Source organism: Gopherus flavomarginatus, chromosome 1 (genome assembly GCF_025201925.1).
Source record: "Gopherus flavomarginatus isolate rGopFla2 chromosome 1, rGopFla2.mat.asm, whole genome shotgun sequence".
Taxonomy (NCBI): Eukaryota; Metazoa; Chordata; order Testudines; family Testudinidae; genus Gopherus; species Gopherus flavomarginatus.
The window spans coordinates 129,000,627-129,017,960 of record NC_066617.1 but is presented as its reverse complement, the minus strand read 5'-3'; the positions used below and the strand labels follow the sequence as shown (position 1 = coordinate 129,017,960).

The 17,334-nt window shown below is 43.2% G+C and overlaps 1 protein-coding gene across 1 annotated transcript in view; it reads left to right on the top strand.

Moving 5' to 3' along the window:
* The window catches only part of ITPR2 (inositol 1,4,5-trisphosphate receptor type 2), a 366,766-nt gene that overhangs the window by 173,086 nt on the left and 176,346 nt on the right, over nucleotides 1-17,334 (top strand). Inside the window, exons 31-32 of the mRNA XM_050967887.1 lie at nucleotides 2,868-3,119; nucleotides 8,649-8,774. Of these exons, the coding sequence (XP_050823844.1) occupies nucleotides 2,868-3,119; nucleotides 8,649-8,774 (378 nt within the window). The remainder of the gene's footprint in view (nucleotides 1-2,867; nucleotides 3,120-8,648; nucleotides 8,775-17,334) is intronic.

Genomic DNA, 17,334 nt, shown 5'->3' with positions numbered 1-17,334 from the left:
CAGTAGTCATGATCTAAGTAGAGTTGAGATGTACAGAAAATTCTCTTTACAGCAATAAAGAAGAAAACCTTCTAATTAACAAAATAAAACTTCATCCTACATGGATAACCTTTAATGAATTCTATTTCAACTTTTTCAATGTGACTGAAGAGTTTTAACATGTAATAACAATTGCAAGCCTTTGATTTATGTAATTCAAACAATTCTTATGCATTAGTGCTTTTAGAGTTCCTTCCTTCCTACACTCAGTATCATATAGGTTTTGAGCTTCTCATCATACAGTTTTCTTTCGTTTTTTTTCAATTTAAATACATTTTGTTAGTGGTGAGAGATGTTGCCATATTCTCTCTTCAGACTGATTGGATGATGAAAAGAACTTAGCTCTGATGTTTGGATCGCAATTCCTTCCGTTTTGAGGAGAGGGGTAGAAAGATGACTATTGTGATTTTAGGCAAATGACTTATCTTCCTACACTTCAGTTGCCCCATCTGTAAACTGGATGTAATGATACTTACCTAGCTCAAAGACTCCTGAGAGGCTACTGTTAGGGAAGTGCTTTGAGGTTCTTGGATGAAAGGTTGCCATATCCACGCAAACGTTATTACAAAAGAGAAAACAGAACTTATTTGGGGCCCTTTGACCAATCAATGGAACAACAGAGCTTTCTAATATGTCTTTGTTCCAGAATGATGTACATTACAGAATGTCAGCAGCTAATCCAAAACTGATCATCCTTGTTGATATTTAGCTTGACCGCCTAACTGCTTAGTTGTGACTTACTCATATGGGACAAAATGCTGCAGCATTTTCTCAGTCACAACTGTGAGTGGGGAATTTTATCTGACCTTGTGCTGGAGGCTTCTTAGAGTCCCTTTCGCGAGGACATGCAAATGTATAATTTTATGCTTGGATCAATGTTTGGTTCCCTTTCCAGGTCACCTTTAAACTGGAGGGGAAATAGTTGGGTGGGTAACTTGGAAAATAAGGTACTTTTCTGCTTCCATTACCTTTATGATCATTTTGTTCCACTTGCACTATACTTGCTGATGCAGCACCCTCTCTTTTCTGTGTGGTGTTCATGTCTTCACATTGAAAGTTCCCTCACGGTCACAAGACAAGTAGCTCTGTATTCCATTGCCTTATCCAACATCTTGCTTCATGCATTCAATAAATTAATCTAATTTTTCAGCAGCTGATCATTCTGTACACAGTGTAGCGGATATATGGCATTCAAGGCACATTTTAGCAAGTGATTCTGGGCCATGTTGTGTCTAGCTCTTAAATGTGGCAGCATGCAAGGAATCTGTAAATGGCTTATGTAAGGGCCAGATACTAGACTTGGTTGACATAGGGAAAAATATTCTCATGAAAATTTCAAAGTTGTTTCCCTCTTGCAGGATTTGATATGGAACCATTTCTTAATTATTTTGTGAATTATTTTTTGAAAAAAGTCAAAATTTCACATTTTAAAATTTTTATTCCCCCCCCTTCTCCCTCATTTTTCATTTTTGTCACTTAGAACAATAAAATAAATGATGTTTGGGTTATTACTTTCCCCCCAACTTTATCATTTTTCCTTTTCTCACTCTAACTTTTCCAAAACTGAAGAAGCTTTCAATTTTTTTTTAGTTTCGGAAAATTTAAGATGTGGGAAAAGGGGGTGGGGGAAAAAATCCTAGATGACCCTAATTCTGTTGCATTCAATGGTTAAAGGAGAAAAAATAAAATTCAGAAAATTCTGAACTTCAAAATTTGAAAATTTCAAGTTTTGATGAAAAACTGGAAAATTTAATGAAAAGTTTTGTGATTTTTTTTTAAAAGTTTTCTCTTTCCAAAGAGCCTATTTTTCATCCCTGCCACGTGCAAAATATGTCAAATGAAAAATTTCAGGCAGTTCTACCAGGTACAGTTGCCACCCTTGCACTTGGGGATGCCTGAGAACTGCCACTCCCCATCTCCCCTAAGGGTGCACTGTGCCCCAGAGGGGATGGGGAAAATGCAGGGCTATGGCCTTGTATGCATTCTGTGGCAGCTGGTGAAGTAGCACTGGTGCAGTAGAGGGAGTAAGCTGCAAGCCCCCAAGGGATGTAGCAGTAGATATGTTGAATGCACTGGGAGAACTCGGAGAACAACTCTGTCTACTTGGGACAAAACTTTTCCCTGAGATTCACCAGGATGTTGCTGCACCACCATGTACCCTGACTCTGGGATGTGTCTAATTGACATGTCTGAGCCCTCCAGGATGAATGAGTTACTCATATTACTCACATCTCACATATCTAGCTGCAGCCTTTTTTTTCCTTTTGAAAGGAATCAGTGGCCTTACATTAACAATACTAGGATGCAGATGGTCTCTAGTACATAGAGAAGGGAAGGCTAGTTATGTGTTTAAGGCACTGGCCTGGGACACAGAAGTCCCGGATTCAATTCCTGTATTTGCCACTGACTTGCTGGGTGAGCTTTGGCATGCCATTTAATCTGTGCCTCAGTTCCCCATCTATGAAATGGGGATGATAATACTTCCCAACCTCACATCAGTGTGGGGGTTACATTAATTAACATTTAAGTGACGCTCAGGGGCTCTGATGGGAGCGGTATACATACTTAGAAAAATGTAGGCATAGGCAGGAATCTGGAGTAACTGTTGAATTTCACTCTGAATCAATTGACGTCAGTGGAGTTATTCCAGATTTGCATGCATGCAACTGAGATAATGTATGCTCAGTTAGTCGAATTCTATTTTTCCTAGTGTCCTGTATATAATCGGATAGAAATTTTGCACGTTGCGAGACAAAATGAATCATTAGAAAGTGAACACAATGTGGGGTGCTTGAGCAGTTGGGCAGACTTTCATACTATCATTTCAGCTGGTCAATGGAGGTGAAGATGTGTTGATATTTTACAACGATAGAGCATCATTTCCAGTCCTCCTACAAATGATGTGCTCAGAGCGAGACCGAGCAGATGAGAGTGGACCCTTAGCCTACCACGTCACACTTGTGGAACTGCTAGCAGCATGTACCGAAGGAAAGAATGTATATACGGAGATCAAGTGCAATTCACTCCTGCCACTGGATGACATAGTGAGAGTGGTAACCCATGATGACTGCATACCAGAGGTAAGCCTGACGAGACAATCCAGCAACTGAATAATTATTATAAATAGAAAAACATTTTTCAGATCTTCTTAAAAAAAAAAAAAAAAAAGGTTGAATATTTGTCTAGAAGGCAGTCTCATCTGTTCACCTGTGCTGTTTGTTAAGCTGCACGAATGAGAGAGTAAATCAGAACATTTTCCAGAAGTAAACTGTTACATGAAACAATACGATGATGGTTGAGTTTGCCATGCTAAAATATCCCCAGTGCATGAGTTGGGAGGTATGAGGTGAAGTCAATGGGAGTTTTGCCTTGTTGGGGCCAGGATTTCACTCAGGGTGTCAAGTGCCTTTATTCATAGCAAGTACAGGCTCAGTCCTGTAAACAGTACCAAGCATAGTTCAACACTACTGTGAACTAAACTGTAAACCCTATATATAATAGAAACCACTTCAAGCCAGGGAGTGGCAGCACCCTTAGTTCCAGTACCTATGTTTCATAATTCAGCAGGAGCTGGCTCAGACTCTCTACACTTTGGTTGATGAAGTCAGTGGGACATTGCACAGCAATTGGCCCGTGAGTTATCAGCTGGGGACTGAGGATCTCTCATCTTTTTACAGGATCGGGTAATTTGACAATAAAGAAGCACATCGTACTTTGTGGTCACTTTTACCACAATAAGATATTTTCTTGGGTGAAAATATTTAGATGTATTTAAATTGCTGCTATTAGTTTAGGAAAAAACAGCTTTTCTATTTACTGCATTAAATTTATTGTCTATTATCCCTACTTTGGACTGTCAAAAATAATTTAAAAATGTATTATACGTATGTTACATCCAAAGTATGTTAAAAGAACATTAAGATTGCAAAGCCAAGCATTCAAAAGTTAAAAAATGCCAGATCTAAGGCTGCCTGTGCAATCTTAATTTGGCCCTCTTGTGTGTTATGGATTATGATACAGTTTTCACATGATCACATACTATTTTTTCCACTAGACCCCTGTATCATTCAGGGAACAGGATGGACAGTGCTCATTTCATGAGCAGCTCTTCTCTATTTTGTTTTATCCTCATTATTTAATATGTGGCCCTATGCCTTATTTACTGCATTAAATTCTTTTAATCTAGGGTTTTTTGTATATAATACATATGTTCATTCACCGCCTGCATATATGAAAGGGCCATTTCTCTATCCTTATTCTCCTTAAGGTGGCTATTACCTTCAGCATGGTCACACTCTCATTTTTTGTCTGGACTTGCCTTCTATGCCTCTGCTTCTCCCTCTTCTCTCTCTCTGCTGATGGTTTCTTCATCATTTCCTTTAATGGCTCCTCATCCTTCCCTCTTCTTCTTCTGATGGTCCCTCGTGGTTCTTTACTCCATCCCCTACTCTTCTCTCTTGGCAACCACCCTGTTGATGTACCCCAACTTAGCCCTGTCTGTCCAGTCTTACATCTCGAGTTGCCTTTCTGTCAGGCACTGTAGATCTCAAACTCAAGCCCACAGGGCTGCTGAGTGGGAGCTGCACCACCACACTGCACAGGCTGAGGAGGAAACTACTGCTAATACCCCGCCACCAGAAGCTGATTCAGTAGGGTCAGATGACTAACAGCATGATGTTGATTGGACCCCACTGGGTATAAAGCTTCCTGTTCCTGTCCCATCCCTTGTCTGAGCAACTAGACACTAAGCCTGTTGCTGCCCAGACCTCTGAGACTAAGTCCCAATCCCTGTTCCTGCTTCCTCACTCTGGCTTTGATTCTTGGCATAATCCCAACCTGGACATTACTCCTGGCTCAGACCACTAGGTCAGATCACCCATGTTAGGGGTCCTAACAGCTTGCTCAGATCAACCTCGGTCTCCTCTGAGACTTATCATTGAATCCCTGGACTGAGTATGGACATAGCAAGGCGAGAACCCCTGCGATCGCTCCAGGGCCCTGAGAGTCCACAGGAGTAGATTGTTGCCCTCCAAGCAGAAAACCAGAAATTGAGGGACAAAATACAAAAGCTGCAGATGGGAAATTGTTCCTTGCAGGAGCAAGCTAAAGCACTCATGTTGAATTTTTGGGGTTCAGCCTATCAGTGGATGAATCCTCAGAAAGTATCTGCAGTTCAGATTGGGCCAAATTCTGGAGCATCCAAAACATCCAACGGTTCATGGGGTTTGCCAACTTTGAGAAGTTTGGAATAAACCTCCTGTAAAAGGTCACCGCCCCTGTAACTGGCATCCCCTGTAAATCTGCAAGCTTCCACTGGGCCCAGAGACCTGCCAGGCATTCAAATGCCTGAAGGTAACTTTAACGTCTGCTGGGTGTCCAGTTGCCATCTCAGATTCATTCTCTCCAAACTAGGCTTATCTTTCCTCTTAGCACATTTCTTCTCCCTCTCTTCGCAATTCTACTGTTCATTCTGTCTCTTAGACCTGCGGCCTTTGTCTAATCTTTACTCTCTTCTGTATCCTCTTGCTCCTGCTCCCAGTCCAATCTCTCTTGAAATTCTGTATTTTCTTCCTTTTTAACATCACCTAAATCTACCCCTTTTCTTTTTCTCCTCCCATCATTCTCAGGTCCTCTTCTCTTTATCACTGTAACTTCCTGTTTGGCTATTCGGCACATCAACTGGCACATTTCAGTCAGTCCAAAATGCTACTGCTGACATCATTTGCCCTTTATTCTTCTTCAAATTCTGCATTGGCTTCCCATCTTTCTGCATCTCATTTGTGCTTCTGTTCGTCACCTGCAAGGTTCTATGTAATTTTGCCTCCGAAGACATTTCTGCTGTTCTTTCCACGTACTTCCTTTCTTGTTTCTATTACTCTGCCCAGTTTTCTCACCTTATTGCTCTTCATCTCTTCCTTTGCCAATCACCCTTTCTTCTTCAGCTCTCCCCCCTGAGTCGTAAGCAGCCCCTCCTGTCTTCTCTTTGTTAATGATCCCCACATCCTCCCTTGTCTAAACTGGTGTCTGTTAACTTGTCCTATTTGTCCTAACTTAGACTGTAGGTTTTTGGGAGAATGTCGTAATCTCTCTGCAAAACGCCTTCCAAATCAATGGCATTATATAAATAACTTAATGAGTGAGTTGTACAGAAAGGTGAGCATATATCATGTTATTGTGAGCAGTGAACCACTTTGTTAAATTCCAAACACTGTAGTCCTGTTACTATGTTGCATGCAGATTGTGAGCATTAAAAGAGTTGGAAAGAGAAAGCAGGGAAGGTGGAATGGCTGTATGCAAACAGTAGACTGAACTTTCTGTGAAATGGCCTTACAAAGTTTCCTTCTCTGCACATTCCAAAGACTCTAAATACAAGAGACCCTAGAGCATTAATCTGCCTAAATTTTGAATCCCCATTTAGTGTTACAGGATGATCTGGTAGAGACACCTATTATTAAGGCTGCACAACACTTTTGCCATTGATAGTTTCCATTTTCAGTTCCTTGTATCTTTGCCAAACTTGCCATAAGAATTGAAATTTTCCATCTTTGTGCTCTATCTCAGGCTGCAATTATTTTGGTAGTTTCTGCAAAAGTGGCTCAAACGCCTAAGGGAAAATACATGGTTTTGCCAATGTTAAATTTTTCCAACCGTTTCTTTGAAGTGCTCTGCTGCCTCCAGGATTTGGAGCAGGAGCTTGAATTTAACAATCAATGATCCTGTCATCAGAAATATGCCTTTTGTTGTCCCCATGAAAATACATCCAGATTTGGCAGTCAGAAGCCTCTGAAAATTGCTAATGCTCAGTAGAGATTTTAGTGGCAAACCTCTAACATTTCATCTGCATTGAGAATGCTCCAGCTCCACACATCTCCATAACATGCCAGGTGCATGGGCATGTTCCAGGCCCAGAGCTAGAGTTCAAGTTGGCAAGATTATGCAGCAATAACAGCTACAGCTGCCACCCTCTTCTTTGGCCTAGGTGAGATGGGGTATGGACCAGGAGGAGACTGAGTTAGTCTTATTTCTTCTCCTGACTGGTATTAATTATATGTACTTTACACTTTTTTTTTTTTTTTTAATTTGAGCCAGGCTTCATAACTCTTTGGGGGCAGGCAGGTATCCTTCTTCCATTTTACAGCTGAGGTAACTGCGAGGTTGCACAAGGACATTTCTAGCAAAACTGGATATAGAACCTGGGGCCATATTCAGTACTGCCTCCCCTAAACGGTATAGCATAGAGCGTGCAGCAGGGCTTTAAGTTACTTTTGTGCATCCCAGATTCTGGGCTATTTAAGGCACCAGCCAAGACACCCATATAAGCAAGAGCGGTTAGCAGCCCTAACTTAGCTGAGTGTTACCTAGTTGCTTACGGGCTTCTCCATAGCCCAGAATTGCTGAAACGCCCTGTGGTCTGGCCACTACATTGCTCCCCCCAACATTGGGCACTATGAGGTAGATGAAATTCAATGCTGATAAATGCAAAGTAATGCACACTGGAGAACATAGTCCCAACTATATATACAAAACAATGGGGGTCTAAATTAGCTGTTGCCACTCAAGAAAGGGATCTTGAAGTCACCATGGATCGTGCTCTGAAAACATCCGCTCAATGTACAGCAGCAATCAAAAAAACTATCAGAATGTTAGGAACCATTAGGAAAGGATAGATAATAAGACAGTAAATATCATAACACCACTGTATAAATCCATGGTGAGGCCATACCTTGAATACTGTATGCAGTCCTGGTTGCCCCATTTTAAAAAAGATATATTAGAAATGGAAAAGGTAGAGAGACAACAAAAATGATTAATAGAACAGCTTCCATATGAGGAGAGATTAAAAAGATGGGACTATTCAGCTTGGAAAAGAGACAACTAAGGGGGGATATGGTACAGGTCTATAAGTGAATATGGAAGTATTATTTACCCCTTCACGTAACACAATAATCAGGGGTCACCCAATGAAATTAATAGGCAATAGGTTTAAAACAAACAAAAGGAAGTACTACTTCACACAACGCATTCAATCTGTGGAATTCATTGCCAGGGGATGTTGTGGAGGCCAAAAATAAAACTGGTTCAAAAAGGAATTTGATAAGTTTATGGAGGACAGGTCCGTCAGTGGCTAGTAACCAAGATGATCAGGGATGTAATCCTATGCTCTGGGTGTTCCGAAGCCTCTGACTGCCAGATACTGGGACTGAATGACCAGTAGTGTTACCAGATGTCCTGATTTTATAGAGAGAGTCCCAATATTTGGGATTTTATCTTGTATAGGTGCCTATTACCCCCCACACCCTGTGCCCAATTTTTCACACTTGCTGTTTGGTCACCCTTAACCCCTTTTCTGCCAGTGAGGGGAAGCTGCCCCATCACAGAACTTTCCTAGGGAACAACTCTGCCCTTCATTTTAAAGCACTAGATAAGGATGCAGGAAATTCTGAGTTGTATTCCTAGCTCTGCTACAGCACATATACTAAAATTGGGCAAGTGTATCATCATGCATATGCAAAAGGAAGTCAAATTACAGTTGCATTAAAACATTTTACGTGCTGATGGCTTTCATTGTCACATTTTCATGAGGTTTTTTATATTTGCTGCTCTTACAGGTGAAGATTGCATATGTGAACTTTGTTAATCACTGTTATGTGGACACTGAGGTGGAAATGAAGGAAATCTATGCTAGTAACCACATTTGGAAATTATTTGAGAACTTCCTTGTTGATATGGCAAGGGTAAGTTTTATGATGCGTTGCATATTACAGTATGCACATTTAAGATAGCTAAATGGGCAATAACTTTTCTGCTTGAACTTCATATGTTCTATTAACCATATTTTCAAATGGATGAGACAGTGAAATGAATGAAATCCTCTTTAATGGTGCATAATTTCAATTACAATTTTCTTACCATTACTTAACCTGTTTTATCTCAAGCACTGCCATCCTTTTAACAAGGCACATCAGAACCCAGGAGATCCTTTTCATTTTTTTAAGATAAAGGTATAAACTGGATTTGGCTGGGTTGTGGATGTGGGAGACTCGTATATCAGCAAGATCAATTTCATAATTACTGTGGTTCTAGGAGCATTTATTACACATCATTATACAGGTCATTAAAATTGCAATTGTCCTTGGCGCTCCTGTGCTCTCTGTGGATGGTAGGGCTCACAGGGCAAGAGACTATACCCTTGGTTGGTCACCTCAGCTAGCTGATTTATCCTACTGCCATCACTGTCTGCCCTTTTTCATGTGCAGCTTCTTGACAAAAGTGGCAATTATAGTTCCACACTTTTTCAAGCTCCTAGCTCTTACTGCCTAAAACAATCTATGGCATCAGACTATGTGACACTGTCATTTAGTACTCTGAGCATTATGTGAAAGCCTAGGTTTGGAGCCTAAAGGAGTTTCCTGGGCTATGTCTATACTACGGACCTCACAGCAGCACTGCTGTAGCACTACAGCTGTGCCACTATAAGGTCTCCTGTGTCACCGCTCTGTGCCGGCGGGAGAGAGCTCTTCTGCCAGTATAATTAAGCCACTGCCACTCATTGGGGGTGGATCTATGATGGCAGGAAGTGTGTACTGCCGCCAAAACACTGTTCACACTGGCACTTCTGTCGGTGAAATGTATGTCAATTGAGGGGTGTTTTTCCCACCCCTGACTGACAAAATTTTACTGACAAAAGCTCTAGTGTAAACATAGCCTTGGTGTCATCGTACTTGCCATTTAAGTACATTAAGAATGGTCATAACTGGTGGTCTCTGCTTACGAGAGGCCTAGGAGGTAGACTAACAGGTGTTTTTGCAAGGTTTGGAAGATTAAAATGCACTAGCAGAGACATGGGGAAGCTTGTGTAACCCAGTGGTTTAGTGTGCATTACATGCCCCCTTTCTAGAGACTGAGCCACATAAGTATAAGAGCCTAATGCTAATGGAGTTACTCCTTTAGTTGTAAGTGGTACAGGTCCATGCTTTTAATGCTCAAGGCCCTGGATTCAATCCCTGATGCTGAACAACTGTTTAGAGGTGAGAGCTGTTCTGCTTTTACAGCACAGCTCTAAACTGGGTGCCTGGCTTTGTCCTTTACATTTTATGGCACTAATTTCTCACTCCTTGTGTTTTCTTTAGTTTAAATTAAAAAAAAAAAAAGAGGTGAAAGAACCGCAATTGAATTCTGCAGTGGGCTTTCACACCAAAGTAATAGTGCCTCATGAAATAGTTTCTTTGAAACTTATCAGCAGAAAATAGCACACTCCTGTAGTTAGCACGATTTATAGCCTAGAGAAGAATAAGTTCAGATATTTGTGCAGTACAATAGGTGCTCGAGCCTCTTCACCTCTCTATGAAGCAGATAAATCGATTTTTATTTATTTATTTTTTTGCTTAGTGTTTCAGGGAACAGGATAATGTGGCTATGTCTGTGTGCTTCTCTCTTTTGGAGAAGGCCATCAGTAATGAGACCTCTGCAAACCCTACACAGCTGCTGTCTGTCTTGTTTCTGTAGCTGTTCCTACAGTGAGGCCCCTTCTGGGCAATCCAAGATCAGTTGAGAATGAAGATCAGAATCTTTGTTGGAGGGAATTCTAGGCTTTAACATCTCTGACTTACAGCCAGCAGCACTTTCTTCTGTTTAATCTCTTTCCCACAGAGGGGTTGCTCTTATCTGACATGGTGCAATTCTGACCCTCCAGTAGCAGCATCCACAAACCTCTCTTTGCTTTAACTCCGTAATAGGACCATTTTTATAGAAGCAGATGTATATAGGGAGGCACATCTCTACACATTCTGCTACTCCAACTCAGAGACTTTCTTGGGCAGAGAACACCCATCGCATTAAATTGTGCCAAATGGTGTAGAGGTATGGACATCAGATAGAGGTATGATGTGTGGCACTATCAAGCTCATTTGCACTTTGTCCTCTGATAAGAGAAATTAAACTCCGGCTCTTCAGAGATGAATTGTGAGTGTGTTGTTAATGCATTGTGCTGCCTAGCCCACCAACCATCCCTTTATTCTCTTTTGGGTGTGCCCCCCAAAAAAAGAATGGCAAAAGGGCACTTTTGTGTTGATCTCCTGCAAAGCCCTTTGGGTAGCTGCCTGATTAGTTCCTTTCATTTCCTGGTTAGTAGCTCCTTTTTCTTTTTCCCCATCAGCTAAAAGAGCATGTCAAAAATGCTCTCTTCTGTTCCATGGTTCAGCTAGGCCATCTGGGTAACCAGATTTTCAAAGTTGTTGAGTGTATTTGTTGAGACCTGCTTTTTGGGGCTGAGGCAGTGTCCACATATTGCAAATACATCAGCTTTATGTAGCCATCAGAACTGTTAGAAGGCTCTTAGCTTCATGAATGGATATTATGACAGCTCTCAAAATAGTTAGAAAGAAGAATCCTTTGATCCTCTATGTTCCGTGAGCTAAAAGAGCTGCTGTTGGAGGGAGGGAGGTAGGGAAATGCTTTTCTTTTAGCTGCTACAACTGCCTGTCAATGGTGAGCCTGGGACCTAGGAGTCTGTGCTGTTAGAGAGTGCTAAGGTTGAAGATGGCTAGTGGTATCCTCCGGCTGGATTTCTTTCTTTTTTCATTTGAGATGTTGATCAGCTTTGTTATTGGATTCAAGATCCAGTAAAGGGTGAGAGATAATAAGGGGTGAGGGAGGATCATAGGATTGCCATTCTGTTATGGGGCCTGTGATGGAATAAGATGGACCCCTTCAATGGCTTTCCAGCAGTGCTTTTCCCCCTCACTTGTCTAGAAAATCTTCAAAGCATTTTGTAATTTAGTTTTGGCAGTTGGTAAAATCGCCATGCCAGCACCGTGCAGCTCTCTGTATTCCTGTTGGGATCCTGAACGTTGAGCCTCAGAGCTACTGGTTCCAGCAGAAATTGGCTTGCAGCTTAATTAAAGGCAGAAGCACATCTAGATGGATTTAGGTCTCTGATCTTTTCAGAAAATTTTGATTAGTAACTCAACCTTCATTTACCTCCACTAGAGCTGTGGGAAAAATGTCACACCTCTACTGACACTAGTGGGTTTATTAGCTCACTTTTATGGTATAGCTACTGTTGCTTTTCTGTCTACATAACTATTCCCATTCTTGCTGTTGGGGAAAAAACACTACACGCGCTCTGTGCCTTGCTGTTTTTGTACATTAAAATCAAGCAAGCCTTTTCCAGGGTCCTTCATGCCTCTGGGTCTTACCTTGCTCTCTGAAGACTCCCCTAACTCATAGACTTTAAGGTCTGAAGGGACCATTATGATCATCTAGTCTGACCTCCTGCACAATGCAGGCCACAGAATCTCACCCACCCGCTCCTGTAACAAACCCCTAATGGCCTCATGCCTATAATGTGCCTTGTATTGTCCACTCACATGGTGTTCTACTCAAAATTTATTTGTATTACAGTAATTTTTTTTTAAGTAGTGTCCCTATGGGTGCTCCACTGTAGCTGTGCTTGCATTCCTGTGCTGCTGATTGGAGAACTTTAATAGCAGTGTCCATTCGGCCTGCACATGCATTGGCCCTCTCATTGTGCTCTGCCATGAGGCTAACCAGCATTGGGTGAGCAAATCCTCCACAGTTCCTTCTCACCCGCTCCTGGCTTTTAGATGTCAGTTTATTGGATCATTAACCCACTAAATACTTGCTAATCAATCTTTTAATTTCTTTTGTTGCTATTACTTAGGGCTGGTCTATACTACCTGCCAGATTGGCGGGCAGCGATCGATCCAGCGGGGGTCGATTTATCACATCTAGTCTAGACGCGATAAATCGACCTATGAGCGCTCTCCCGTTGACTCCTGTAGTCCACCAGACCAAGAGGCGCAAGCGGAGTCGACGGGGGAGCGTCAGCAGTCGACTCACCACGGTGAGTAGATCTAAGTACATCAACTTCAGCTACATTATTTATGTAGCTGAAATTGCGTAACTTAGATTGATCCCCACCCTCTGTGTAGACCAGGCCTTAGTTTCCTTTGGGTTTCTTTTTCTTTTTTTCTTTCTTTATTTATTTATTTTAATTTTTATTCACCTGCCTCCCTTGTCTGGGGACCATCTTGGGCCAGGGTATACCCAGTTCACCGGGCTTAAAGAGGTGTTTCAACTTCAAAGAGGCCATCCCAGTGATGGATGGACACCCTCTTTGTGTTTATCGCCTTGGGGAAAACCACATTCCCCAGAAGTATGGTTTCTGCCGGCACATGAAACTGTGGTCCCAAAAGGACTGAGAGCTGAGACTTAAACTCCTAATGGAAGCAGCGCTCCAACCATCTTCAGATCTGCATCAAGATTCACCCAGGTGGCAAGAGTCTTCATCACTGCCTTCTACATCTAAGGATAGTGAGCATACAAAGGCAACTATGAGTCACTCATATAAGGCTTCTAAAAAGAGAGCTGTGAATCCCCAGAGCAAGCCCTGAACCAGCTGAAAAAGATCACCAGCTCCTTCGGTATCATCAGAACTGACAGCACCGAAACCATCCAAATGTGGATGGAGCATGTTGGGCTGCCTAACAACCCAACGGGCATAGGCAATGAAACATTACCGGTTGGCCATGACAAGGACAGAGACCTTGCTTTGGGGAAGACTCCATTAGTGTGGACAACAGCATTGGTACCATCAACGATACCCCAAACACCGTTGGATCATTTAACCCAGACCACATCACCAACTCCATCAGCATAGTCATCCCAGCACTGACAACCACTACTGGTACCTATGGCACCACAAGACTTCAGATACTCGAGACCTTACCGGGGCTCTGGAACCGAGTCTGCCTCAGACTCCAGATTCCCGTTTGGCATTGGACCGTGCACCCCTATTGTCCAGAGAGGAGTCAGACAGTGAGCAGGAGAGGTGGACTCCCGTCGCTCTCTCCATGCACCTTATAGTGCTCATTACCAATCTGGACCTCCTCAGCCGTACTGTCCATCTGATTCTCAGCCTCCCTGGTATGAACAATAATGGTTCCCACTATCCTAGTGGTCTTACTGGGATCCATGGCAGGCATATAGACATTGTGCCTCCCAAAGTTCTAGCATGGCCCACTAGGAACCTATGAAGTGCCCTCAAGAGGTGATGGAGGAACAGGAGGCTGATATTGAGGAAGAAATTACACCTTAGACCAGGCCTGCACAACTCGTAAAGTGGCGAGGGCCATATTACTCCAAAGAAAATAGCTGAGAGCTGAACCCCCACCACCCTCCCCTCAGTGCCGCCGCCCGCCGCCGAAACACCCCCTCCCCCAGCACTTGTGTAAGCAAGCAAGACTCACCCCGGCGGCGCCTCCTGCTGGTTTTCTCGGGAATTAGCTCATCCAGCCGTTGGAGCGCCCTCTGCAGGCCAGTGTCCCACTGCTGCTGACCCCTCCCAGACCCCGATGCCCTTTGATCTGGGATGCTGCTTGCTGCGTCCCTCCTAGTCAGTCCCCCACCCACTACCACTTGCCTCCTTTCATCTCCTCCCTCCCCTGCCAGAAACCCTCATGCCCGCCCCTAGAACCCCTGCTGCATCACTGCTCGCCTCTTTGCCCACCCGCCTCTTGCCCACCTTCTCGCCTCCGACTCGCCGCTCACCTCCTCTCCCCCTCAAGTATAAAGCCTCATTCAAAGACCCAGGGGTCACTATATTACTGCACAAGTACCCCTGGAATCTTTAAGTATGTGGATTTCAGAGTAGCAGCCGTGTTGGTCTGTATCCGCAAAAAGAACAGGAGTACTTGTGGCACCTTAGAGACTAACAAATTTATTTCAGCATGAGCTTTCGTGAGCTACAGCTCACTTCTTCGGATGCATAGAAGGGAACACACAGACAGGAGATATTTAGGCATACAGAGAACATGAAAAGGTGGAAGTATGCATACCAACAGGAAGAGTCTAATCAATTGAGATGAGCTATCAGCAGCAGGAGAAAAAAAACTTTTAAAGTGATAAGTAAGATGACCCATAGAAGATGTGAGGTGAACTTAAGGTAGGGAAATAAATTCAATTAGTGTAATGACCTAACCATTCCCAGTATCTGTTTAGGCCTGAGTTAATTGTATCTAATTTGCATATTAATTCGAGTTCAGTAGTCTCTCTTTGGAGTCTGTTTTTGAAGTTTTTTGTTGCAAAATTGCCACCTTCAAGTCTGTCACTGAGTGGTTAGAGAGGTTGAAGTGTTCTCCCACTGGTTTTTGAATGTTATGATTCCTGATGTCAGATTTGTGTCCATTTATTCTTTTGCATAGAGACTGTCCGGTTTGGCCAATGTACATGGCAGAGGGGCATTGCTGGCACATGATGGCATATATCACATTGGTCGATGTGCAGGTGAACGAGCCCCTCATGGCGTGGCTGATGTGATTAGGTCCTATGATGGTGTCATTTGAATAGATATGTGGACAGAGCTGGCATCGGGCTTTGTTGCAAGGATAGGTTCCTGGGTTAGTGTTTATGTTGTATGGTGTGCGGTTGCTGGTGAGTCTTTGCTTCAGGTTGGGAGGCTGTCTATAAGCGAGGACTGGCCTGTCTCCCAAGATCTGTGACATCTCAACAGCCTCCCAATACAGGGCAAATGGTCCCCCCATGAGGTGTCTTCACATCAACCTCCTTGAACTAAGAATGGTCAGGAATGTGTGCACTCACTTCCTTCTGCTGATCGGAGGCACACACACAAAGGTCATGATAAACAACATAGCGTGCATGTGCTACGTAAATCATCAAGGGAGCATCAGATCATGCTCCCTTTGTGTGGAAGCGCTAAAGCTGTGGAACTGGTGCATTTCCCACAGCGTTACAGTATTAGCAGCCTACCTACCAGGAGTGCACAACATGACAGCAGTCACAGTTTCCTGCATGACTACAAGTGGGAGATGGGCTCAGTGATACTCCATGACATATTCCTTGTCCCCTACGATGACGGGGGACACTGATGATAGACTTGTTCGCCATGTATCTGAACAAGAAATGCCCACAATACTGCTTGAGAGAAGACCTCAGACAGCACTGCTTAGGGGATGCTTTCCTTCTCTCATGGGACAAGGGCCTTTACACCTTTTCCCCCATTTCCTCTTACTGAAAGTGGTATTGAAAATAAAAAGAGAGAGAGAGCAAATGTCATACTGATTGCTCCTACCTGGCCAAGACAGAGGTGGTACCATTACCTGTCACAATTGGCAACGTGTCCACCAATCCCTCTTCAACTCGCTTTGTAACTCCTCTCGCAGAATGAAGGTGCACTCTCTGTCATCAACCCATAGATACTGCAGTTCAAGGCCTGGCTTTTTTGTGGTTCCAACATGTAGAGAGATCCTGCTCTGAGGAGGTACAGGAAGTGTTACTACACAGCAAGAAACAGACTATCTGTCATACTAACTTACAAAAGTGGATCAGGTTTAGTACCATTCCAGACATATTACCCCTGCATCTGCTATTCTACCACTAGTCTTAGACTATGTATTAACTCGCTCAGGGTACATTTTAGCAGCAATAGTGAGTTTTCACCAACAAATAGAAGGGTACTCAGTCCTCTTCCACCCAACTACAAAGAGGTTCCTTAAAGACATAGCAAACCTCTTTCCCCAACCCAGAAATCCTACTTCACCATGGGACCTGAATTTAATATTAAAAAGACCGACCAGACCATACTTCAAACCCATGGCCACTTGTTCACTCACGCAACTTTCAGTGAAGATGGCGTTTCTGGTCACCATCACCTCAGCGAGAAGGATTGGGGAGATAGCGGCTCTTATGACACCCCCTCCCTCCCATTTACCATGTTCTTTCCTGACAAGGTTATGCTAAGACCACACCAGAAATTCATCCCTAAGGTGACTTCAGCCTTTCACATGAATCAACTCATTCGCCTCCTGACCTTTTATCTTAAACCTCAGCAGGATAATAGGGAAGTCATTCTACACACACTAGATGTAAGGAGAGCCCTGACCTCCTTCTTGGACAGGACAAAGGCTTTTAGGAAATCTCCTAGGCTTTTCCTCTCCGCTGTGGATAGGTCTGAAGGTGCAGTGGCATCAGCCCACAGACTCTCTAAATGTGTTGTGTTGTGTTGTGTTGTGAGGCTCGCAATTTAGTACCTCCACGTGCAATCTGTTATCCGTACCCACTCCACAAGATTGGTTTCCTCCTTGGTCACCTTCTTCAAGGATGTCCCCATCCCGGAAATCTTCAGAGCAGCTACTTGGGCATCTGCGCATACCTTTATGGAACACTATGCCATCATGATGCCGATGCTAGATTTGACTCCGCAGTATTATTGTTCGTAGTAGACTCAACTCCAAAGTGCCAACCTTCCATGGGGGA